The sequence below is a fragment of the Dromaius novaehollandiae genome, chromosome 1, assembly GCF_036370855.1.
Source record: "Dromaius novaehollandiae isolate bDroNov1 chromosome 1, bDroNov1.hap1, whole genome shotgun sequence".
In the NCBI taxonomy this organism is placed as follows: Eukaryota; Metazoa; Chordata; class Aves; order Casuariiformes; family Dromaiidae; genus Dromaius; species Dromaius novaehollandiae.
Window position 1 is genome coordinate 75,148,956 of NC_088098.1, and position 27,015 is coordinate 75,175,970.

General features: G+C 38.7%; 1 protein-coding gene across 3 annotated transcripts in view; it reads left to right on the plus strand.

Annotated features, from left to right (window-relative positions):
* Window positions 1-779: 779 nt before the first annotated feature.
* ATXN10 (ataxin 10) overlaps window positions 780-27,015 on the plus strand; it is a 106,407-nt gene continuing 80,171 nt past the window's right edge. For 2 of the 3 annotated variants that reach the window (XM_064517035.1, XM_064517048.1), the window contains exons 1-3: window positions 780-941; window positions 6,150-6,341; window positions 9,840-9,922. In XM_064517035.1, coding sequence (XP_064373105.1) covers window positions 817-941; window positions 6,150-6,341; window positions 9,840-9,922 — 400 coding nt within the window. In that variant the 5' untranslated portion in view covers window positions 780-816. Of the gene's footprint in view, window positions 942-1,679; window positions 1,898-6,149; window positions 6,342-9,839; window positions 9,923-27,015 lie in introns of those variants that run through there. The other variant, XM_026114077.2, reaches the window with a different exon arrangement.

A 27,015-nucleotide genomic window follows, 5' to 3' on the forward strand; every position in this document is an offset into this window, starting at 1 on the left:
GGGGGGTGATATTTTCAGATTCCTTCAATGATATTTAGTGAATTAAACTTAGTTCCAATCTAATGAGTCTTTCCGTAGCATTTCGCTACGATTAGTCTTTTTGTCCACAGGAAGCTCAAAAATTTTTTCCCCCCATGTACATACTTTTATTTTTCCTAGACATATTTAAAACACCCCAAAACATTTAACTGGCCCCTTTGGAAACAGGCACACCTCAAAGAGAAAGCAAATGGGAAGATGGGGATATTTAGGGAAAGGCTTCTGGGGTGCAAAGCAAGCATTCCCCCAGCTCCTTAAGGAGACCCCCTGGTTCAGCCCGGAAGGCCGCTGCGGGCCGACATAAGCGGTAGCAGCACCGTTACCTTTTCCCAGCGCCTTTTCACCGCCCCTCGGCCGCGCTGGGGGAAGAAGGTTCCAGAAGGCCGAGCCCCGCGCCCCAGCGGCCATCTTAGCTCCGCGCTGGACCCGCGGCGGCCGAGCGCCCCCTTACCCCCCGCCCCCAGCTGTCAGGGTCGGTGCTGATACTGAAGGCAGAAAACGCGAGGAAAAAGGGAATCGGGGATAACCGCACTCCGTTTGTGGGCAAGGCCCACACCGCCTGTCTTCTTCCACCCGAGCCCACCTATCCGCTTAAGCCAGAGGCACCCCTGTGAAACCCAGCAGGGAAGCGCCAAGCCCCGGGTTTTGCGGCCCGGCCCGGCCCGGCCCGGCGGCCCGGCTCCAGCGCGCCGTCCCGGCGGGCAGCGCTCTGCTGGGGCCGGGCCCCCGCCATTTCCGCGCGGCGGGGGGCGGAGCTGGGCCGCGCCGGGGCGGGCGATGGCGGCGGCAGCGCTGCCCGCGGTGGCGGCGCGGCTGGGGCGGGCGGTAGTGGCCGGGCCGGCGGCCGCCCGCCTGGAGAGTTTGCGGGCGCTGACGGGTCTGTTCCGGGAGGCGCAGCCCAGGTTAGCGGGGAGGAGGGAGGAGGGGCCTGCCGCAGCCACGCGGGGCGGGGGAAGGAGCTCCGGCCGCGGGAAGCGCCGAGACCGGCGGGCGCGGGTGGTCCGTGGCGGGCGGCGCGGCCCTGCCCACCGAGGGGGCTCGGGTGCTGGGGAGAAGGGGGTTGCCCCGGCTTGAAGCTCAGTTTTCCCCTCGGTGCTGCCCAGTTTCTTCGGGGTGGGGTGGGGGCGGAGATGCGCATGGAGAGGGGCTCTCTGACAGTGTTCAGCATGGGGCGGTGCGGCTTGTGGCTGGGCGCCTTTCCTCCTCCTCGTTAAAACTTTGTCTGCTCCTTCCCTGTGTGAGCCAAGGACAGATGACAGCAGTTGCCCTTTTAGGCACGTCCCTTTAACTGGGGTTTAACTGTGGGAGTAGCTGCTGTGGGGCAAAACGCAGTCGTGGGCCCTATGCAGGCTAGTACAGCACGGCTGGAAATTGGTAAGATGCACCTGCTGAAGTCCTTCCCGGGCGATGGTTTCGTACAGCACAGCTGCAGCAGCGAGTGGAGCCCAGATGTGAGCAAGGCTTTGGGGGGAGGACAGTACCTGTAGGCCTCAACGATTGTAGGTTTGAGCACCAGAACAGGCTGCAGCCACTAAAACACGGGGAGAAAGGTGAATGTGCCTTCTTATTAGTAACTTCAAGAGATGAACAGAAAGCATGCAGTTACTATAGAAAGCAAAGGGTCAATACAGAGTGTTCTTGTTCCTGCACAGTCGGGGTGGACCTCTGTAGCACCACACAACTCGGTTGGATTTAGTGAGGTTTCTTGGGCGTGCAAAGGTTCAGCCACGTGAATGTGCTTACAGGAATGGTTTCAGCTCTTTCTGGAAGATGGGAGACTTGGTAGGTTGCTGTGAAGCTCACATTCACTTTCTTAACACTTGCTGTTTGGAGTTTCTAGCGGCTGAGATTGCTAAAGGTAAAGAAGAAATAGAACTTTCAAATTTAGCATAAAACTTTGTTATTTTTTAAAATTTCTCATACTGTTTTGGTTAATTAAATATATATTTAGATGTTGGGGGTGTAAATATTCTATTGTGGTCTCTCTGTGCACAAGAATTAAAAAGCTTAGTTTTCCTCTCTGTTTCGCTAGGCAGGGAAGACCTGTGTAGATTTTGGGCTTATATGCTGATGCTTTCTCTGCCTGTTTCTTGCCTCCCTGCCTCTGCAACTATATTTGGCAGAGGGCTGATTTCCCAAATGATAAAATTTTGTGAGTACAGGTGGACTGGTAGAAGAGAGACACTGCGTAATGGCCCTTCAAGAGGGAAGAGGTTGCAGTGTGAGTTTATATGCTATTGGACATGACAAAAATGCACAGGAGAGGAACTTCATAAGTGTGCCAACCCTGGAAAATACTGTTGTTGCTGCTGAACCGGAAGACACAACCCACTGGACACTTGGTATTTGAAATTGCGATGTTCAGTGATAGATCTTTTGTTATTATGTGATGGATATATCCGTTTTGCTTGTAGCTACAAAAGAATTCAAAAATGTGACTTCTAGTGGTCCATAATTCGGAGCAAATAAGGTGAGGAAAATAATTTCCAGCTAGAGGATAGTATGGTGGAAATTGGGAGACTTAAGATCAACTACCTGCTGTACTCTGGACCTCAACTGCCTTTGAGCACATGCTCAACTTTGCACTTGCTTTCTTTGCATTTCCATTACTAATCCATAAAAGAGGCTTTATTCTATTCCCAGGAATATTGTGAAGATAAATACTTTAATAGTGCTTACACAAGTGTAATAAGTACCTAAAACATACGGTGGAAATGAAGAATCCCAAACTGCTGGGTTGTTCTTGTAATTCCTGACTAGTGTCATGCTTTTGCAGCCCCGATCTCATGAACAGGGTTGCATGAGTGCTTTTAAATCTGTATTCACTAGGATGCTATCTTGTACGGTTTCTATTTTTAGCAGTCAAACACTTAGATCTTATAAGGAGTGAGAGTGATCTTTCTTTTGACACAGATACGTGAATTCTAACTATTTTGACTTAACGGGACTGTGCCTTGTCTGAGGGCTGGGCTGCTTGACTCTGCTCTGCTGCTTTTTGGGTTGCTACAGCTTATTTTACTTCATGCTGAAATCAAGGACAGGTGGCAACAGCAAACTGTGAAGATCCTGTCATAAGCAAGAAAACATAGGAAATAGAAGGTTTTGGAAAATCCACACAACAATTTTGAATGAATTTCAAGGCCTTTTTACAACAGAATATATTGCCTTATCTAAAAGCTACAAGAAGTCTCCTGACTCAGTAATTTTGTGGATTAATATTTAAAGATTTGGAAGAAGCTTATGGGAGGAGAATATTTTCCTTTTCAAAAACACAATTTAAGTAATTGTAGCTGCTGTTTTTGTTTGTAGGTGAATCTTTGACATAACACAGAAAAGAATATTTTTTAAAAAATTAATGTAAGCAGTGCTGCAGAACAGTTGCCTGAAATCACTCTTGACTTATTTCTTAATGCCTTTGTAGCACACACTCAGATTGCAATGATGTATACAAATGTTTAAGTGCTAGAGTCTCATTTAAATTTTCTCTGAAGAAAGTCCTACTATACCAAACATTAAGTCGTACCTCTTTCTATTAGGGTAACTTCTGCTTGTTCACTGAAGTAGTCCTTTCATATTGTAGGAAGGGATTTGACTTCCACCCAGAAACATCTGGCTTGAGCACATGCTTTTTCCTTCACAGTGAACAGAACTGGAGAGATTTGGAGGTCTGTCTACCCTTGCTGATACCCCCAAATCCACATCTATTTCCACATTCACAATGAAGACAGGCACTTTGTTGTGTATGTCATGTTTGCTCTGTTAGAACAGATAAAAGACTTTCATCTTTGTATTTTACTAGACAATTTTTCAGTGCAAATCTCTGCACTGTTTAGGCTTTTTACTTTCAATCTAATATTAAGAGAAAAATCATCATAACAGCTTGATATTTTTTGTGATCTGATATCCAATTAAAACTGCTTCTCTATAGCATAACTCTGTAACAAGAGTAGAAACCGTTCCAGGGTTGAAATGACTTTAAGGTGTTTATTTTAGTGGTTGTGGAGTCACCAGAACACAAATAAAAGTACCTGCAACATTCTTCCTGTTTTACCAATTTAAAATAATTGAATGTTGTATACTAGTACACACTTTGCATCGATCACTGATTTGTGTATTTTGGAGTCAGGAAATGACCAAACATTTCCATGTGATAGTCCAACTCATTGCATAGGCAAATATAAAGGAAACTGCCATCAGACTGAAAGGCTTTTGTATTTCAGAATAATTTCAATGTTGTATTTAATTCACATGACGAACAGCTAATGGTTCCGTATGGCATTTTGACTCAATAGAGCAAACAGCTTTTGGGGGTGGGGATGACTGAGCCCAGTTGGGTGTTTCTTTACAGAGCTATAGCTCTTCTAATGTTTAGAAAAACTTGTGTTTGTATACGAGTGGATGCATTTGCCAGGTGTTCTGTCGTGCACCAGCTTTTGAATCTTCTTTTTGCATGCATATCTGTGTGTGAAATGGCAGCAGTTGCACCACTTCTTGTAAGTGGAAGATTGAAGTCACATGAATGTCTTTTTCTCAAGAAATCTTGAAACCAAACTCCAATCTTGTTTCCTGTTATGTAAGCTCCGTTGTATTTATTGTATTTTCTTTATGACTGCGGGCCATGTGGGTGTTTTGTTTTTCTTGTGCCACTTAGTTTTGCTTCTATCCTCAGTATAATGCCTCTGAAAAAAGTATCTTTTATTTTTTCCCCTCTGTAGATAGTTCTGACTGGTAGCTTGTTTTTTATGGAGCTGGATATTGTGTAAGGGTATTTGTCTTGATCTATAGTATGGTGAGATTGTAGAATAAAATACGTATTTCCTGAACATCTGAAATCTAATGTAGCAACTCAATGATATTTTTGCACATGGTTTGATTTAATGGAGGTGTGATTGCCTTTGGTAAAGGGTAGGAAGAATTTCAAATGGTGCAAATGTTTGGATATTTGAAGGAACAGCAGCACACCAGTAATACTGTATCATCTACTAATGTTTGATCAAGTCTCAATTAGAGAAGAATTTTCTGTGCGAAAATATTTTGTTTAATGTTACTTTGCATTTCATCTCATATTCTTCTGTTCTTAGGCTAAGAGATATTTCTCAACCTTATCTCTTAAAACTTAGATTCTAACTTTCCTGATTGATCTTGAGTATACTGTAAGCCTTTTTAAGGGACAGGGAGATTGCACCCATATTTCCATTTTGTTTGGCACTGGTCAGGAGTATTGGATGAGTAAATTTATTGTGCATTCCTGTAACAATGCCATTAACACTCTTTGGTGTGGCTTCTTTTCACCAACATGTTATATCAAATCTGAGCTATCTATGGTTTTAGTCTGGTGCCTTTATCTCCTTTCTGAATATAAAATCAGTGGAGAGTATGTAAAGCTGTAGTTTGGAAACATTGTGCACATCTGTGTGATAGATCATCTGCAGACGTGCACATAGTTTCTAGTGAATCTGGTGAATGTAGGTATTCAGTGCAAGACTTCAGTATCAGCTCTCTGATCCATTCATTTAGTATACGTCTTTGTACTTATGACTTTGCACTGTTATTTTGTTAAGTCGTGATACAGAAAAAGTGGCATAATGCTTTTTGTGTTGGGGTAGTTGCCTGTTAGAGTAGACAAAGTCCTCTTTCTCCCTTGGTCTTGATTCACACACTTCAGAATGATGGTTGGTACAGCTACCTGCTTTCTGCATGACATCTCTTTCTCACTGTGAAATCTGTGGCAGACTATTTTATAATGAAGCTTCTGATAGCTTCTTCTGAATCATCTTGTGCTGGACGTATAAACTGTGGTCTTTAAACCAATTCCTAATTCTCACAAGAACATGCGGTGTCATGTATCATCATGCTAGCTATTTGCACGAGGGAGACTTTTTAAGATTCCAAAGTGGCTTTGGAAAGCTGTGAAAAACACTAGACAAAACAACTTCATCGCAGCCCTTTTGGCCTTTATACTTGAAGGGCCTTGTATGTAAAGGATAGTTAGAGGTTGTTGCAGAAATACCATGTTATATCAGTTATACTTTTTTTTTTTTAATTAACTTGAAGATCCTTTTTGATAGTGAAACTTTTTTTTTTGCTCACTACAACTTTATGTTTTTCAGAGAAATGGCAGAAGAAAGTATATTTCAGAATCTCCTGGAAATCCTGATGAAAGCCTCAAATGAAATTGAACGGGTATACAAGGAGTCCTGTGAATCGGTAGATGTAGACACCTGTCTGCTGCTCATAGCAGAATGTTTCAGATGTCTGAGGAATGCTTGTGTTGAGTGTGCCAAGAATCAACATGTCATGAGGTATAGTTATGATCCATTTTAACCCGTACAAAAATATAACCTTCTGATGTTTGTGTTTTATATAGATTTTTATTTTACACTGCTGTGTTAGTTATTTATTAACTGGTATTTCCTGCTTGATGCAATCCCTTCAAATGAAATATGCAAGTAACAGAAATAACTGACGTATTTGTAGGTCAGAGTTTGGGACACTGCTGAATAACGGAAGGAAGCATTTGTGTCCTTAGTATGGGTTGATTGTGCAAGTGATATACTCTTTCTATTAGTCTTTTTTTTTTTTGATAGTGTAATGAATAAGTACACAGTTTAATTGTCAGTTACAGGATTAGCATTTTTTTTATATATATGTATATATATAGATCTGTCTAGCACTCATGGCAAAGTATAGTATGTAGAATTGTGCAAATCAACCCTGATACGTGTACAATTAAACTGATATTAATGGGTAATAAGGAGTTACACTGTCTCCTTAAGTTATTCACGCTCTGTTTTTTTGCCCATGTCTGTAACAAGATTAAGGGGATGCTTAAGATGTAACTAGTTGTAATTACTGAAAACCTGGCAGTATAAGAATAGGCCTGCAATTTGAAAAAAAAAAAGGGGGGGGGAGCTACTACAAATTTGTTAGAGCATGAAGAATTATTATAGAATACAGTTGTAAAATCTGGTTTCTTGGGACTTTTTCCAATCTGGTGAAATAAAATTTTGGCGTGACTGAATTCCAGCCTTCGTCTGGGGACAGAAATTTGTTAAGACCACAGAAGTTGCAGAACTGTTTTCTGTAGAAGGCTTTGGTTTTAGAATAAGTTAAATCTAAGTTCAGGCTCCTACCTGTTCATTCCTGCCAGTGCTAGCATTTATGTTCATGATCATGTTGTGGGGTGGGTTGGAGAACTGATCTGACAGAAAATTAATGTATTTGTTTATTAGTTTTTGCTAAGTGGGTGTTCAGCTAGGCTGAGTTTGCTGTTGTAGCTTACTGTAGCCCCATGGTCACTAGTGTTGATGAAAGAGAAGGGGCAAAATTGCATAGATAGGAGTTTTGATAGGATTAGCCTTTTCGGTAGTATGACAAATATGACTGAGTTACTAGTCTAATTTTTACTTTCTAATGGAATTCAGATGTACAATCCACTTCTGGATACAAAAAGCAGTCTGCACTGGTTACACCTGTGCAGCATAGTTACCCTCAATAGGCAATTAGCATAGCCTTATGCATTTAGGAAGCTGGATGCTAGTAATTATGCTTCCCTTAGACAGCAGAAGGGGGTAGGTGTGTATAGAAGGCTCTGACCATGCTTGTAGCATGAATGACCATGTGAGTCAGTCATCAGGTACTGTTTTGGCTTTGTAGCAACATACCTGCTTATGCTACCTTAAATACCACATTGGGTGCTTTGAGGTAGCTGTAAATCAGCCATGTATTTGTGTTGGTTTTAAACTGTTGCAAATCCACAGCTTTTTCAGGGATTGAATGTCCTGAGTGATCAAAATTTGTAAGTGGAAGGGAAATCATGCGTATTTGGCAATGGTTTAAATTGTGCAACATTTAGATATTAAAAAAAAAGCTACAGATTTTTTGAACAAAATCGAAACTTATCGTTTATAGGAAGGAATGTAAAGATTGTAAACAAATGGATTGTGTAACAGACTTTGAAATTGTTGAGGAATATGATGCTTTGTTTCTTCCTGTGTCAATTTTTCTGCTTTGCTTGCTGCAAAGTAATTTGGACTGGGAGGGAGTAGGAAATGTGTAATTTTAATAGATACTGTGTATCCCAGTGTGTGTGTGTGTATGTATGTATTTTTGTATTTCTAAATGCATCTTTGGCTTCCTTTCGTGGTAGAACTTAATGGGAAAAAGTACATGTTGGTTTAACAAACTTCTGCAGAAGGCACATAATAATTATTCAGCATCTATCTGTGGTGATAGGATATTTTTTCAGTAACTCATGCACAGGCGTGGAGGTTTGATAGAGATGGTATTGACATCTGAAGTTTCAGCCACTCTCTGTCCTGGCCCATCTGTTCTCAAAAGCCTTGACTACTAGAGTACAAGTGAGTTGAAAGCTGGAAACTTCATCTGTTTATATTGTGTTCTTTCACTTTTTTTTTCCCCTCCTGTTGCGTGCATGTGCTGGCATATCAGTTGTCTACTGTTTTTTTGGCAATAAAATCATTTTGGCGTTTTTGAGTCCAACTAGCTTTACTTCTGTCAAGCTGTACCATCACAACCTCTTTATTATTAGAGCAAGGATAAATGATTACTTCAGCCTCCTTGCTTCCCTCACAAAGTTTTCTATGTTTCCCTATGGACTGGCCATGTTGTTCTTTTGACGGCATTCACTAATTGCTTTGCTGGCGTTTAAAATCTTCCAAGTTTATTACTGAATAACATACATTGATGTTTTCACTGAACACTTAAGCTGCAAACAAAGCAAAGTATTTAAGCAAAATTGTTTAAATTATAGGAATGACCTGCTAATTTTTAACGCTGGATTTAGAAAAAAGAGAGGAAAGGGTTCTTACCTCTGAATGTACTGTCTCCAAAATTGTTAGTGTTCAGGCTGATGCACTCAAAGATACATTGGTAGCCTGAAGGTTTTGCCATCGTTCAAGAATCAGCGGCTTCTAAAGGTTCAGCGGGGAATAAAGCATCATTCCACAGAGTTGTTAAGGCAGCATGAGAGGACGTGTGGGGTGTTCAGTGTCTTTTCTCAACTGCATCGCTGCATTAACTTGATTTTTTGAGGCAGTAGCTGTGGCTGGACTGATTTTTGTTCATCAGTGACTATTGGTCCAGGAGCTGAATATTATGATTGGCCATGAGAATGTGTGAAAGCTTAAAATAAACATATGAACTTCTGATTGTGTTTGTTTGCTGTTTGTTTGCTATTCTTTAAAAGTTATTAAAAAGATTTTAAAGCTGTGGTATCTCTTTTTATTATTTGTCACATTAAGAACCGTAATCATATGATGTAGTTGCTATGGATTTGAAAGCAGTTTGTTTTTGGTCCCCTCCCTCTGTGTGCATGTTATCAGCACATGTCTTAGTGAGAGATGATATATCAGCTAGGTAACTAGATCTTGTAAAGCAAGCAGTAATTGTGTTTTATAGCTGTGTTAGCCGTTAATAGAACAGATTATTTGGAAAGATGGTATTATTGGCAATGTGAAAACTCCTTCCATTCTAGATGTTCTTTTTCTAATAGAGATACAAAGGGTCTCTATGGCAAAGGATACAAATCTGCTGTCTTGAAGTATAAAAAGTGTTTATGCCTAAGCTAGGGATCTGAAACAAAAAGTAAACCCATTCCTTTTGCTTGTGATAGCAATATTGTGGCTGTTGATGCAGTCAAGCACATTTAAGTAGGCAAAACTCCCTTTTATTTCACAGTTTCTGAGGACATTAAAAGTTTGCTATTAATCTCAGTGAAGAGGCATGTCTCCTTATTTTAGTGTATTTAATATCAAACCATTTTTTTTTCAACTTAACAGGAGCTTGGGTCTGATTGCTACATCTGTCCATTTGATCAAAGTACTGCATGGAGCACAAGTGAAACAAGAATCATTATTGACTGGTAAGGCTATGAATTTTGTTAAGTGTATAATTTGCCCAGTATCTTTATGTGGGAAATCATATGGTGATATAATGTCACATTATTGATGTCATTTTTATCATAAATGAGCTTAATTATTCCTTGAATAGTAGCATGCTAATTCTATTCCCCTTTCTTTCTTCATTATTGTGGATGGTGGGATGGAAGGCCAAAGGGGTGTATGGAGTTGGTATTTTAAAAGTTGACTAAAGAAGTTAGGAATTGGGGGCCTTCTCCTATGCTGCTTGAAAAAAATCTCAGCCAAAATCTTTTCTTCCTTTTTCTTAATTACTCCCATTGTATTTTCCATCAGTTCTTCCCTGCAGACTATTAAAGGGAAGATATGTGGAAACTGCCGTAGAATTATTAAGGATATTTAAACTGGGAAAAGGAAAAATTCCTTAAATGTGTTTATTAATAAATATGTTCTGCTGTTTTATTATCTCTTTATCTGATCTGCAAATGTACTGAAATGAAGAAATGCTCTTGTTTCTTTCCTTGATGACACTCGAGAAATATTTTATCTGACTCCAGGAAACAAATTGTGGCTGTGATTTTTCTTTTTCTTTTTCTTCACCCTCATTCTTCTTCCTCACTGTACTATGCTTGCTAGCTAGTCAGGGTAATATTTGTCACAACTAAGTACTGATTTGAGCGCTGTCCTTAATGAGTGAATCTTTTTCAGTTTTTTATGCAGTAAGGAGAAAATTTGACTTTCATATCTTTCCTGTTTAATTGCAATTATTGCTGCTTATTTCTACCAAACTCATTTTGTCAAACATTAAGACATTTTCAGTAAATCTCTTCCCATTGTGTTTCCCTGTGTGTGCATGTGGAGCTTGATATTGTGCATTGGACCCCTTTATGGTTATAGAGAGTAGGGAACATCTTGTTTCTCATGCTACTTTTATTTCTTATTACTCCCTTTACTTAGATGAGGTTTTTACTGGGTTCCTGTTACTGTTTTTCTCTTGTTTTGTGAAAGGGGATGAAACTAGTATCATACAGTGACTGCCTTCAAACACCTCTATGAAGCTGGGGAAAAGCAGTGAAGTCGAAGAGACTGTTTTTACTCCCAATACTGTAATTGGCTCAAAATGAAACATTTAAGCATGTGATGGTCTTATGTCTAAGCCATGGTCACTGCTTCACCCCTTTTTGGAATCCTCCCTTCAGGGAAAGATCAGTGATGCTAGTACAGTCCTTCAGTGTGAGAGGACAAGTACTAAACCCTGTGGACTGCAAAATAAGGCTCCACTCAATGAATGTAAAGAGGAGGAACTGGTAGCACATAGGAGTGACTCTTGAGCTATGTCAGTCAGACAAGGAGGACTGGGACAAGCCTGGGGAGCAAGAATGTCCTGCCCAGAATTGACCACTTCATAGACCAGTAAGAGCAGAGGAAGAGTGATGGGAACAGAAATGCTGGCTTCATCCAGCAGGACATTGTCCCTACTAGGGTCTTTGACAGCTGTAAGATAGAAAGGTTGTCCTGGAGAAGTAGACTTACCACCTGCAGCTTACCCAAAGCATCAGGGATGGCAGTGTGAGAGAACCACCCTTCAGTGGCTCCTCACAGCAACTGGAGGAGAGTGAGTAGGATGTACCCCTTTCTTGTTGGTTACTTGCATGGCATGAGGTTTTGTTTTCAGTCTTGGGGCTGCTGACACCTCCATGATGACTTAATGTATGCATGTGTGCTGTTCCCCTGCTGTTCAATATGCATGCTGTACAGCAATAAAGAGCAAAGGGGAAGAAAAACAGTAATTTGATTAACTGCTTCAGACTCCTTTTTCTAGCCAGAGGAGGCTGTAAAATCGTTTTTGTCACCATTGGAAATAAAGGGGGGAAATTGACCAGAAAATTTTTAACAATATTTCAATAAAAAGTGTTTCGTAGCTCCGTAGTCCTTCGTTGTAGGATTTTTATGACAAAATAAGTTTAAATGATAACTAGAATGTGATATATTGACCCCAGAATAGACAATTCATTTGATACTCTATATAGTATTGATCTGGTTGGGAAACATCTGTGATGAACATGGCTTAGGTACTCCATTTGTTAGTACAACAAAAAGATTTATAGATAAGAAAGTGTTGCTTATTCCATGCTGAGTGGTATGATTAATGCTGTTCTAAGTGAAAATTAAGCTGGTCCCTAGAGCACAGTCTCCTTCCAAAGTACATGCCTCAGAAGATAACAATTACATTCAATTTCAGATTATTAGAAATACTTTTAAGTGAGGTAAATTCCTAAATTGGACTCGGATAGCACTGTTGAAACAAAAGAAATTCATGAAATTAGTAAATGTTACTGTGTTTACTAACTATATTTCTGCTTCATGGTTTTCCCCCTCATATTTCGTATGTGAAATCATGTCTCAAGACAGAGTAGCATATGTATTTTGTTCCTGCAGATAATTAGGTGTTAAATGGAATATTTCAGGTTGCTTATGTCGAGCTCTGTCCTGTTTCCACGTTAAAATGGCTTCTTGGACCTGATGATCCCTCTTGGTGCCTGTCTGTATCTTTAAGGTATTTTAAATACCTTTAAAAAAAAGTATTCATCAGTGGTGATTGATGGCAGCCTCCCCTGTGCTTCCACAGCAAAAATCTGCATGAAATATAAGGACAAAGAAGTAAAGCTGTATTGCAGGGTGAACAGCACTAAATAGTGTTTTTGTCTTTAGTTCGTGCTAAAATGAAAACTCCCCCAAAACAAATCATTGTAGCCTAAATAAATTTGAAGCCCCAATTTCAATGTGTTTATGAAGGAAAGAGATTGTAAATTCTTTACGCAGATGGGAAAACTCCCTGTAATCAGATCTGTGACATGTTTTCACTCCTTTACCCGTTTGTAACTGTTAAGTCTCTTTGAGTGGTGTGGTAACTTTTGTAGAAAAGTTCAGAACATATTACAATTTGTAATGGATAAAAACAGAACTGAAATAGAGTATATGTTGCAACTCTGGCAGGTACTGTAACCAATGTGGTTGTGTTCAGGGAGGGGAGGAACTATCTGTTCTAATGTTATATTAGTGATTAAAGCAGCAAAAAAGGAGATGCCATGCAAACTGCTGTGTTTAAAAACTCTTCCTAAGGTTTGTTCATTTAAATCCAGACTTCTTTGCATCTTCTCTGCTATCGGAAATAACTTTTTAAATAGTTTACTTTGTCTTTGTTAGGCCCACGATGATATTATATACATGCTTAATATGGGTCCTCACTTAAATATATTCACTGAAATTACCACAAGTCTTCTGTGTGTCTTATTCTCTTTCTTCAATAAACACAATTGGATAAATTCTTCACTTGTAACTTACTTGTCCCAGCCAGCTGTGGAAAAAACTGTTGTCTTGAGTACATGATATGCCACTAAGGCAATGGGCCAGGAAAGCTGGAGGTGAGTTGGAGCATCTGTCCTGGGATAGCTCTCTAAGGCTTCAGATCGTTAAAAATATTTATTTGCTGTATATAATGAGTTAATTCATATATTGCAAGCCAGCCTTCCTTGTAGTAATGGTCTTCTCTCTTTTTAATATATATATTGAGAGAGCTTTTAGGCCTTTCCTGTGTCGTGTTGCTGTTTGTCCCCACTCTTCCTCCCGTATTTTCCAAGTTGATTGTCTTAGTTTCAGTTGCACTCTGTAGCATAATTCTTATTCTTGTATTTGCTCAAAATACATAGTAATAATTTGCATCCTGAGCAATTCATACTATGTAGTACTTGGAGGAAGATACCTGCTCTAAGAAGTTGCAGTGTAAGATAAGTGAAATTCAGTAGCCAGATGAGTGCAGGGGGTTAGTGTGCAATGATACTAAAGAACTGTTTAATGATTCCTTTCCTCTGGATAGTGTCAAGACTGATGGGTGTCAGATAAGTAACATCTACTTGTAAACATGTTCTGTTTTCTTACATGTTCTGTTTCGTTCTTGCTCCAGTGATCCTACTTCCTCTCTCTGCAAGAGAAGGAACTTCCTAGGCACTGAGTAGAGAAAAACTTAAGTACTGTGCTTTCTGGACAGTCTCTGAAAACTAAGTTTGTCCTTAGTGTTCTTACAGCTATAAACAGTGAAAATCTAGGAAGTGGGCAATTGTGTAAGGTAGTAATTACCCTTAGATTATGGGGCTTGGATAATCCTTGTAGAAAGACAGACAAGATGACAAATACCGCCCCCAACCACTAGATCAGAATTACTTTGCATAGGGATTGAAGATGTAGGAGCAGTACCTACCCATGCTGAAATGCTGTATGTGAAAAGGTCCATTGTATTTCCTCGTTAACTGATTTAAGAACACCATCTTCCAACAAATAGGTAATGAGGTATTCAAAATTTAACTTTGAGTCCTATGAACAGATTTAAATCTCTCCAGAGTGTAGATTTAGTGGAAAATTTCATAGTACCCTGTCTGTGTCCCTTTTGTTGTAGTTTTTTTTATAATTAAAAAAGCCCCAGGATAACAAGCTTTTTTTTCCATTGTGGGTACAAAGACCAAGAATGCTCACCAGAAGAACAGGCTGATGTAGCTGCCAGATGAACTTTAACTGAACTTAAAGCAGACCCAGGTCTCATAAGAGCTAAGAAGTAGTTCAGTATGTTAGGGATTGTAGCAGACATAGGAAATACCCTTGTCAGAAGCCCAAGTAGAAAATCTCCTTCACTTCATAGCATGTGTCTTGTTTTTTGCTCCCCCTCCCCCTTTTTTCCTATGGCAAATCTTAAGCTTTCCAGCAGAAGCTAGCAGACCTTTGGGAAGGTGCATTGAGGTTTGTCAAGATGATCTATCTTAGATTCCAGAATCTGAGATCGGGATTTAGGATTCACCTCTAAAATACGGAAGAACTGGTGTAGCTTTGTTTTTCCCTGATAAATTGTAGAGAGGACATGCCAGTTTTGAAGCAAGCTTATGTTCGATAGGCTGCGTCCTATCTGATCCTTCCATTGATTTTTGGAGACAGAAGGAGCTTTAATCTTTTTGTTTGTAAATAGATCTCCTCAAACCTTTCACCACTTCAAAATATTCCACATGCTGAAGAATTCCGTGCTTTGAATTCCACCATAATTGCTTAAAAAGTATTTATCTGCCAAAATACTTTGCAGTATTTTCATCCTGAAGGATGAAAAGGCACAGAATGCCTGATAGTTGTTCTATGTGGGACAATTTATGTGAGTTCTCTGAATGAGTTGATTGTACTCTCTGAGTAGAACTGAGTGCAACTGCACCATGTCAACAGCTGAGGAATTGCTGTGATTCGTGTGTGCCTGAGGGAGGCGCTCTGAGCATTAGATCAGCGTTCCTCAGTTCCAGGCTGCCGGGGATACCTGAGCTAGCTTTAAACCAAGTAGCATATAGGTATCGTTGTGCTGTGCTGATGCCATCTGTTTCATCTCTGGGGGTTTTAACCAACCACAGTAATCAGCATAAACATGCATTAATAGGAAAATATTAACAGCAGTGTTAGTGTTAACATGAAAGCTCCTCCTGGAGATCTCGGTCAAAATCACACTCCAGTCAAGCTAGCTGCTGTACAAAGGTTTAGGTTGTTCCCTTTTCTTAATATCATGAAGTCCAGAAATGTTGAGTAAATTACAGTGGACGATAAGCTTGGATCCTTGAACAACAGTTTGACTTTGCTTCCAGTTTTCAGAAAAGTGTGCAGATGTAATTAAACTGCCACAGATATTCTGTTGAGAACAGCACTTAAAACAGTCCTTTGAAAGCAGTAGTGAAATATGACTCTATGTAGAATTTTAACACTGTACTTATGATAAGAACTTGAGCACTTTCTGGTGGGATGTTCAGCAATAAGACTATCAAACATCTAATGTGTTTGCACCTCCTTTCCTAAAGGAGAATGGTTGGGGAAATACAGAATATCTTGTTTTAAAATACCCCACATGCCATGTACTTACAAGGGAGCTAAAAAGAAATGTTTGTTTCTTTGGGCAGAAGAGAGGAAAATCTGTGATGCTGTTCAGTTAAGGAAAACCACTCTGTCTGAAAAGTGTTCAGTGCTTTTCTCTGCCTGCCAACAGCATTAATAATAATCTGGGTTCAACTTCAGTTAGATGTTCTTTCAGCTGTCAAACTGATTTGAACCAGATCAGCTATTGCCCCCATATATCTTCTTCCAGTTAATGAAAATCCAATAGCTCATAATCACTTGTTGCTTTATTGGTTGATCATGCTCTTGGGGAAAAAGTGCATTGATAAGTACTCCTTTTTAATCTGTTAATGCTGAAGAGAAGTACTCTGCACTGGAAATGAAACAGAATGTCAATAGGTAACCTTTGAGTTCAGAACTCTGTATAAATAAAAACAACTCACCAAACATCTCTCCTTCAGACATATTAAAAAGAAGAAAAGAAAAAAATATATATATAAAAAATGGCGTAAGGGTGTATGTGCCTATAACCACAAAATTGAGAGGTAAGGTAACTTAGGCCATATATAGCTTCCAGGTGCATTACTGCTTGCAAAAGCCAGATGGGATGGAAGCATCTTGTCTTTGATGAAATAACAAGAGGAAAACCTCCTCCTCCTGAGATCCACAGAAGGAGAACATCACACAATTGAGCAAAGAAGGATACTTGAGTTCTTCGTAAACTCTTCAAGGTGAGGACATGCTGTGTTAAAAAAGCCACTGGAATTATAAGCTGCAGATGTTCATGTAACACAGGAAATCATGCTGACATTCCTTTGAGACATCCCCTAAAAGAAATAGGGAGGGGGAAATCAGGAATTCCCAGGAGCTGCATTGGATGGCTTATCCTTTCTACAAGATCATTAACTAGGAGTCATTTTCAAGGCTTTACAGAAAAGGAGATATTTAATGATTTTTTTTTTTTCCTAAAGGAGAATTTGAGTAAAATCATGTTTAGTTGTCTTTGCAAAGTTAGTCCTGAAAAGAAAAATGATGTGAATTAGTATCAATTAAATGATTGAAGTGATTTCTACTTGCACAAGAAAGGCTAGGAGGTTTATATCTTACATACAGTGAAACTAAACTTGAGCTATTTCTTTGAGCGCAGTTTTAAGTCAGAGCAACCATTTGCAAATTGGAAATGTACCGGAGAACAGAAAATGGTTATAACCATTTTGAGGATGTCAAAAAGCAGAGGAAGGTGATATTCCCAAACCTGCCAAAGGACACAAAATTGATTTTCCTTTTTAATTTTTTTAAACAGTCAGTCCTGTGTCCTTACCTATTTTTTGATTCTTTTCAATATTTTATTTAATGTTGTGTTTTTCTTCCCCTACAAGGCAATGGCGATGGCAATAGCCACACTGTTTCTTTTGGTCCCATTGAAAAGATTTTATCTTGGCAATAGGGAAAATGAGCTAAAAGTAAATACTCAGATTTTTCAGAATACATCTGACTTGTACCCCTGCAGAAACTCTTAGTTTGAAGATCGGTGTATCTAGGGCCTACATATGGGCATAAGAATCTTAACTATCCAAGACTCATTTTGTTTTTTTCTTTTAGTTAATCATTTGGAATGACTGGTCATTCAGCAATGTATTTTAAATTAACAGGAAAGAGAAAGAGACTGGCCAAATATGGGGCCTAATTATTCTATAACAAATAGCCCGTATTGACCAAAGAAGTCTGCCTCTAATCGTCTTTTGTGCTTCTGTTTTCTTTCCTGTTCAGTATCTGTCATGTTTCTGTTTTATTCTTAAAAAATAGTTGCATTCTGCTTTCACTGCTTTTTGTAGCTCTTTAACCAAGTTGCCCTGAATAGTTTCATTCCTAAATTCCTACCGCTTTTCTTTTATATGGTATATGAAAAATAAATATTTTAAAATACTCCTGGAAAGTGTGATGGAACAGTAAATTTTTACTAGATGGACTTAATAGCGGAGTGAAGATCCAGTGCTCACCCAGTGCATTTGGGAAACCATTGTTAAGTTTTATTGCCTATAAACTGAGGTCTGGTTTTTGCTGTTTGAACAACAAGTGTCTCCACACAGACTTGGTTGGTTAAAAGGATTTGATTGTAACATAATACAATTGGAGATGCAATTTTGAAATTGTATCTTGGAGACTTAAATTCAATGGCTACTAAATTTAAACCAACAGGACTGTCCTAAAAGTATATCCTTCCTCTCTTCCCACATCAATGCCCTCTATATTTATTTCTGGAGGGAGAGACCAATAAAAGATTTTTGGTGAGCAAATACTGTAAATTATTACACTGCAAATCCATTGTGCGAGTCAGAAATGTTATGTGCTGATTCTTGTGGAATGAGAGAGCAAGTGGTTATAAAGCTTGAGCCATTCTAATTGTCATACAAGGTCAAAAAATCACGATCTGTTAGTAGCTAACTTAATCAATTTAAGTACATAGCCATATTAGCTTTTCCTTCAGGGGTGAGGAAGTGGGAAAGGGAGGTTCCTGAATGAACCCACAATCTGTGGAGTTAATTCCCAACAAGCATTATGAAAAGAGCATGTCTCATTTGCTTAGACAAAAAGTGAATATTTAAATCTTTTTCTTCATTTATTTTTGTATTTGGGGTTTCCTTTTGCCTACTGTTAGTACAATTAAACTACTTACGTTTTACAGCCTAAATAGACCAGATGCTAATTTAAACAGACTTTTTTTAGCCATATAAATAAGGGACAACCCTGATCTTAAGAGCTGCCAGCTTCCATGTGTGATCTTTGCTTTGTCTGTCGAGACTTTTCGGATAGGGGATTGGTGCCAGTATGTTTCTGTGTGTGATCTTTGCTTTGTCTATCGAGACTTTTTGGATAGGGGATTGGTGCCAGTACTTTGCTGCCACTGTTAAAGTAAAAACTATAATTACATTGTCAAAATAATATTTATAGTATTTTCGGGGAATAATTGCGGGAGTGTGACGAATATATTATACTCATCAAACTTTTATGTAAACATAAGCATGAGTTTTTTATTTGAGTTATTGGTGTTGTTTTTGGCCTTCGTGTTTTTCCAATCTGTAAAAATAATATTGGGATTTTCATGGTCTTTGTAGCATTTGCAGAGTGTATGCCCTAACGATCAGTTGTTGCACTGTCTGGTAGAAGTAAACTGCTGTTTGCACTTGTATTGGGATTTTAGTTTCGTGTTTCCATAGCTTAAAAAAAACTGTGTTTTTTGGAGTTTTGTTATCCCCTAATTATTATAGCTCAGAGCATTTTACTACTTTACCGAACAGGAAAGTTATAAATAATTGGTATGCTGTTTTAGTACCATGTGGCTTTTTGTTTCTTTGTGTTTAGCTCATTAATTTATAAATCGAATGTGAATTTGAGTGCTTCTGAAAGGTGATGTGAGCATCTCCCAGAAACACCCATGCTAGGAAGCAAGCGCAAGGTTTCCGGTACAGTTGCCGCTTTGCTCATTAATGGTATAGACAGGATTTATGCCTTTTTGCTGCTGGGTGATGGTAGATACCAGGTGGAAATATACCTCAATCCTGTCTGTACTACAGTTCTAACTTTAGGACAGCTCTGTCTGCTGTATTTTAGTAAATATTGTCACAGCTTTTCAATGAACTTTCTTCTGAATACCTATGGCAACGATTATAGCAATGCAAGCTTCACCCTTCCTACATATGTCAACATGATGTCACCTCCTGTGGATAGGAAAGGTCTCTTGCTCCTCGTAGTTTGGTCCAAAATCCATTAAAGGCAGTGGAAAGACTCTGACTTGAGTGGGCTTTGGTTCAGGTCTTTGTTCCAGGTCTTTGTTCCTTGGCCTTTTTTCAGAAACTGCAAAATAAGGAGCCAGTCTTTGCACCTCTTTCAGCAGTCCGCAGAAAAGAAAAAAGCCAAATCTGGACTAAGACTAGTCAAACCAATGAATCGTCATGTGCTGGCAAACTGAATTCTCTTCAGCTTTCGTCCATATAATACTGCCCCTGTCTGCAGTTCTACTGCTTCCAGTGCTGAGTGGTTAACTCCTGTCCCATATCCTGTGATTTCCGTGCTCTGAATTTTCTGCTGTGAATATAGGCAGAACTAACTCTGCAATACTGCTATTCTTCTGGAGAGGGGTGGTCTTACATAGCTGTGCCCTGCATGGTTAGTACAGTGAACTATTTTTTATGTAATTCAGCAGTAACTGCCATTTTGAATAAATGCCATTGTTACCATTGTTTTCAGCCTGATGCATCTGTGTTCACACACATGGCTTGGCTCTGACTTTCAGTATGAATATGGAAACTTTACATAAGTCTGACTTTGTTTTTCTCATTTCATAACATCTGGAATGGAGTGAGTTTTGAGGAGAGTGAGTTCAGATCTTTTGAAGGGCAGTTTTAGGACTGGGGATGCTATTTAACTGTGATGTTTCCTTGTATTAACAAAGAAGAGGAGTGAGGCTTCTAACTTAAGAATAAAGGCTTGAGGAGGGCCTGAATTATCAATTCTAGACCCTTGTTACCACAGGCAATAGTGTTTGTAGGATCTTGTTTCCAGATACAGTAAATTCCAGCTTGTTGTGTTTGTCCTTTTAGTCCCATGGAAGATTGTTACACTCCCCTCCTATTTAAAAAAAAAAATCCTAATTGTGGTCTAACTTTCCTACCTCCTTTGAATCCAGTGGTTGTTTGTAGTATTTCTCCTACTTTGTTTTACACTGTAGAATTTTTGCTGTCACTGTCTTGATTCTGCAATGACTGATTTAAGATGTGCTAACTTGAATTACTGTATTTACAATGGACTGTGAGTATACACGTACAGAGTTTTTGCAGTGGCTTGTTGAGATATGATCTGAACTACAGACTAGATCCTGCCTTGAGAGGTTCACCTGTCTGACACTGTTAACATGGCTGGAATTGAAAGCAGGCTTTGGAATAGTGACAAAAAAGCTAGTGCTTTCAAACAGTTCATTGTTCTTTGTACTGATAATTGAAACTGTCATTTCTGTGATATTCATGGCAAATTGTTTTGACTGCTGTACTGGCAGACAGTGGCGGTGGCTGTCTTAGAGTCAGTGTAAATCATTCTGTTCCTTCTAGGAGAGAGATGAAGCTGAATTAATATCTTTAAGTTGTAACAATAAGTAGATCAGTGGGCTGCCTTGTGGGGTTCCCCTTCCTAGTTACTGGTATTACGTCTAGGCGGTGCGTGTAGCTGGATTTTTTTCCTTGCTCCTGCAATTTGGAGGCTTTCTACCGCAGCCTGCCAAGATGTTGCTGATTTATGACACATGCATGGTGGTTTTATAGTGTGGACTGATATCCACTTGGAGCACAAAGGAAATGGGAGTTTGCTGATGTCTATTTAATTAGAATGGTTTCTGGTTACTCTGGTTGAGGCTTGAAATGAAGAGTAATGCCTGTATTTCTATGGACCTTTAAACACAGTGTTCTGTAGGCCCCTTCCCTCCTTTCCTCCTTCTCTGTCCCCTGCCCTACCAGTGAGTATGCCAATAAGATTCATCATGAAGCGTATTTTTCATCTGCATAAATACACATGAATCAGAACGTACAGAAATATCTGCAGTGGTGTCCATTGGTTGACTGTAAAGGCAAACGTGTGAAAAAGAAAATTAATGTTCTATTATGGATGGAAAATTTCTTCCCTGTCTTTTGATGGAAAGCTGTAGTGGTTTTGCTCTACCCTGGCATTACACACTGCTTCCGCAGCTCCACAGGCAGCTTTGGTGTGAGCAGGGACATCGTAATTCTGATCATCTCATCTTGCAGCAGCTGCTTTGTGGGTACGCAAATACCAAATATAAGTTTACTTGTTGGTCTCTAAATTCATTGCAGTAGGTCCATGATTCATTGTTAGCCAGATACAGACTATAAATGGTTCAAAAGAGAAAAAAGTCTGATATCCATTCTGCAGACCTATAGAACTTTCCAAGGGGAAATACAAGCACTTCAATGGAAATTTTGATTTAAAGGAAATAACACCTACAATATACCATCAGAAACATAATTGGAGAAAGTTACTTATAATGTTGGTTAGTATTTTACCTTTTTTTTTTTTTTTTTTTTGACCTGTGCAAGGTATCATGTGGTAGTGTGTCATATGGTTAGATACCATGAGTAATGCATAGTGGGTGGCCAGTCTTTTTGTTGTTTTTTCCTGGTTTCCTGGCATGGTTTAAGTCCAGGTTGAGACTCCCCAGTACTTCAAATTTGCTGATTTTGCTAGAGCACACTCTTTAAAGAGACATTGTCTTGTTAGATTTAAGATCAACTTTTAGGTTGAGTTGAGAAAAAGATTTTAAATTCTAATGCATGTAGAAAGTTTATAAATACAGCTCCCAAGTCTGTAAGCACATACATGTTTTACTTGTATAGGAGGGTAATCTCAGGCATGTATTTCTGCTGCTTGTGGGGATATAACATGAGTCCCATTTAATATGCCTCTAGATTTTAACAGATAATTTATTAAAGAAATGAGCATACCAATGATGATCTTTCTGTAAATTACCAGAAGATAGAGAAGAGTCCTGTTACTGTGTCTAGTGCGCTTTGCTAATACCGTATGAAACTGACTTCATGTCAGCCAGTGGACTATTGAACTGACTCTTTTTCCAGTAAATGCACAAATACACTTTTTGAATCTCCCATTATAAGATCTCGTTAAAACTTAATTTACATTAGATGCTAATTTGACTGGTTCTCTAATGATTGCTCCCAGCTTCCTTCTGTAATTCACTTGTAACTTTACACTTTGAATAAGGTGGTGGGTTTTTTTCGTTTCTTTTTTAGTCTTTGAGACATGTTCTCGGCTGTAGTAAGAACAAAGTGTTGATATTTTGCCTCCGTATTTATCTTTCAAAAGCAGGATGGTTGTCCAGTCACTGCACATATTCTGCTAATAATAGAGTTGGCATTTCTGAAGAGAAATAAAAAAAATCAAGAGTTATTTTCTTCTGGGGGTGAGGGGGATGAAGAGTGGGAACACGAACTTATTAAACACAGTGTTCTTGGTATTCCACAGATGGTAAAAATGGATTACTAGTCTGCATCGTAGCAAGTGCAGTATGATCAAGGCAGAAATATAGTCAATATTTAGACATTCATTTTATTTACAGAAATAAAATGCTAAGCACTTTTTTAATAACTTTAAATGACAGAACCCATATATGTATTGTACATTCAATTTGAGTAGTCTAGACAGACTGTTTTCCAAGGAAAATACATTTTCATCAGTATTTGTGGTATGATTCATGGTGGTGAAGAAGCAAATAACTCTTTTTATGACTGGAAGTTGCTTTAACTTGCAGCCGCAAGGAAACAAGTCAATGACCGGATGACAGTGGTGGAAACGAACATTTTATAGTAATAAAAGTCTACACCTTATGCTGAGTTGAAGGTTTTATTTTTCCAGTGATAGCAACATATCACAAACATTCTGCTGTTGTTTACAAACAACCAAAAGAGGTCTGTCTAATGTTGCACAGCATGCAATTCAAATTTGTAAAGCTCACAGGCAACTTAAAAGATTTTCTGGCTGTCAGGAGGCTGTGATTTGGTGTAAGTACTTGCAGATCTTTGTGCGTGTACCAGTGTGGAGGGAATCTACCATCTGTATCTTCCATGCGTAGTTAATCATAAGCAAGACAAATAAAAGATATTTATGCAAGTTCACAAGCCTAGTGGTTGCAGTCTGGCAGGTGTTGTAGATCTTCATACATGCTTTGGTTGAATTTATTTTAGATTTTTAGGTAACATTAGTTTATGATTGGACTATTCATTACATGGATGGCCTTTCTTATGAAGGAGAAAAATAAAATGCAGAGTAACATTGTTGTAACTATCACTGTGCTGTCTGCCCCAAGTAAAAAGAATGGAAATACCTTCTTGTGATTGTTGTAAACCTCTGTAGATGACATCAAGGTTTTTCATAATGACCAGTGAATGAGCTTACTTATCCTGACTAGAAAAATTATAGTAGAACTTTGAAAGATTGTAGTCTAATTATCTGTCAGGAAAAAATTCCCTTTCTGTAAGAGTGTAATAAAATTTATGACTGTAAACATCTAAATAATAAATGCTACAGCAAAATATGTTGCATAATAACATAATGGTTGTGTGTGGCAATCCAATCAGAAAAGATACTGGGAGTAAAATTGTAGTTAGTCTTGTTGATAGAGTTTAGAGTTGCTAAGTCTCTGTTTAGCTTCAGTACTGCAACTTAAATTTGTTGGAAATATCACAGAAGGAAATAATGTGTTAGCTTTTTTAAACATAATGCTTAAAAAGTTTGTCCTAATGAATTAAATGATTTGAGTTTTCATCTTGTATATGATCTGATTCTGCAAATGCCACTGTGTGAAATGACTTCCTCACGAGGAACAAGACAGAGGACCAGGCTGGTGAAATGTGTGTTTTTTGGACCCTCTAGGTGAACCACCATACAATTTTTGAATGAAAAGTGTGTACTAGAGCCTGATTTAGTCCGCATACGTTCATAGAGATTGAAAGGATCAAGCAGAGCTGTGATCTTGAAGGTACTGAACGAATGGAGTGCATTTAAGCCATCCAAATGGAGGGCCTTAGTGATACCAGCTGCCTCACCTTTTACAATGCTGGTATTGAGCAGTTCTGAAAGGTCAGCTTATGTGTAGACAAATGTTTAGGTACCAAAATTCATTAAGGAAAGTGTCAGTGTTTCTCGTTGTACCCGTTGTCCTGTCGTGTAAAAAGGTTGTTTTTGTAGAAACTAGAAAATTCTCTATAACTAATGCAGGCTGATTGTGAAAGTAGCATGTAATCTGAGTATTTGCATTTGCTAAAGAACGTTCTGCTTTTATAGGAACTATTGAAATTTCAATGGGTTTGAAATTTCTTCAGCTCTGGGGTCGATTTGTGTATCAGAAGCTACATCTTAGTACATGTAATTTCACAGTGGTTGACCATCAGGTTAAAAATAGTCTTGTTGACCACACACAGTGTAACATTTTTTAAATTAAAATTTAGCTGTGTCTACAGCTACAGTATGATTTGTTAAAGTTAGTGCTTATAGATACCAATGTTTGGGGGAAGGACTTAAGACTCTCTTAAATGTATCACTCCTAGGGAAAGGGCATGTTGTTTTTTAATAGTCATGAGTAGTTCATCCCAAATGCTAGCTAATGCAGCTGGAAAGAGTGGTTGACAATTATTTTTAGCTTCATAAAGATCTGTAAGTCTTCAGGTAAAAGTGAAACAGCGTTTTTGTTTTCTGAAAAGGTGAAAAAAGACGGTTTATAGAACAGATAGTGAATTTGTTTCAGCTGGTATGCTGTATAATGAAGTCTGATTTAATAGGCTTTTAGATTTTCTTGCTATTGTAATTGTAATTGTAATTGCTATTTTCTTGCTATTGACGATTAAACTGTTGGATAAGATAAAATCAGTATCTGTGGATGCTAGAGATTTCTAACCGTAGTTCAGTGATGTGTTGCAGTAGTAGAACCCAATAGAGGTAAAATGTAATAGAGAAACACTGAAACTGAGTGCTAAAAAACCTTCCATAGTTGAGTATGAGGTACTTGAGGAAAAAAAAAAAAAAAAAAGCAAATGCTGCGGTAATGCACATATCTTGCTATGAATTAACAGCTTAGATTTTTTTTTTCTCTTAAAAACAAAAAAAAGCCTTAAGTACAGATTTCCAGTGCTCAAATCAAAATGCACGATTACTTGATATTGGTACTAGGCTGGTATGTTCCCTGTGGAATTGTCTTTGGAGAGAACTGCCGCATATTAGCCATTTGCATGCTCCAGCACCAAGTATAGCTGTGATTCCTGGAAGCATGACTGTGCAGCTACTCAGCTACTACTGTGATGTGGTTCAGAGGACATGCTGTGAGGAGCTACTCTTTTAATGTTACTTGCCCCTCTTCACCCTGGCTCTATCCGTGATTACTGGACATGGCACATGAGTATTCACACTCCAACACACTGTATGGTTATGTCTGACGTATGTCATTGACCTTGCATCAAACCATGTACTGTGAAATGAAGTATGTCTTTCTGTAGTATCAGATGACCTGGCTGAACCTGCTCTTTACTGGGGTGGGAGTGGTGGGCAAAAGAGATTAAGCACTGTAGAAACAGTGTAGCAGTAGCATTGTAATTTTAATAGAGCATATGAGCTGATTGTGCACATTCAGAGCTTGGCAGTGTTTTGTGTAATTCGTACTCGTGGAATAGCTTAACTAACTTAAGTGTTTGTAGAATCACACCTTTCTTTTAAATTGCTGAAGTTCATTGCATGAGATGGGATTATTTGCACAAGGAAATGTTGTAATGTCAAGACATCTTATTTTTCTACATGATTGTGAATAGATACAAATGCTTTTGCTTCCTAGATTTGCTGTTTGCCCATATATTGGTTTGTGTCTTCTAAAAGAAAAATGTTAACCGTTAGTGCTTAAAAACAAGCACTGAGAGATTAGATTCCCCCCCCCCCCCAGTACATCCACCAAATCATGATCTTTCCCCACATCCTTCCACATCTAGGAAATCGTGATCAAACAAGGACAGCGTTAAATAAAATAACTGATTGATTTCATTGATGCTACTGCTGCAGTATGTAATTAATGGAGAATTTGTAGATATTTGTTATTATATTTCTAACACATTGATAGTACTTCATTGTTGTAATAAGAACTTCTTTTAAAAAATTTTTAACTTTTCCCTAGTCTGCAATATTTTTTGACATGTTAGTCACTGATGACTAAAGTGCAGTTGGTAACTTAAAAAGTCAAGTAAATTTCAGGTAAAGACTGGAGTATAGCCAGACTACTTCATATCTCTTCTAGACTTCATTCTTTCTAACAGTGCAGTAGGTAAGGAGTTCACCAAGAGAAATAATACCCCATTCCTAGGATTTATAGCCTTGTTAGTTTTTTCTAGCAGGAAAGTATTTCCATGAAATGTCCACTAGAGAAGTAGTGTGCCCATGCTTACTGTCCTTCAGAAAAATTCTGAGTCAGCGGGATGGGGACCAGATGGAGAGGAATAGCGGAAGCATAATGCTTAGCAGAAGATAATTTTTAAAAGTGCAGATGTCCAGGAAAAGAGAACAGAGGTCTTAAAAACCAAAGTGTAAAGGAAAAGATGCTTCAAAATGCACTATAGAGGACATACATATT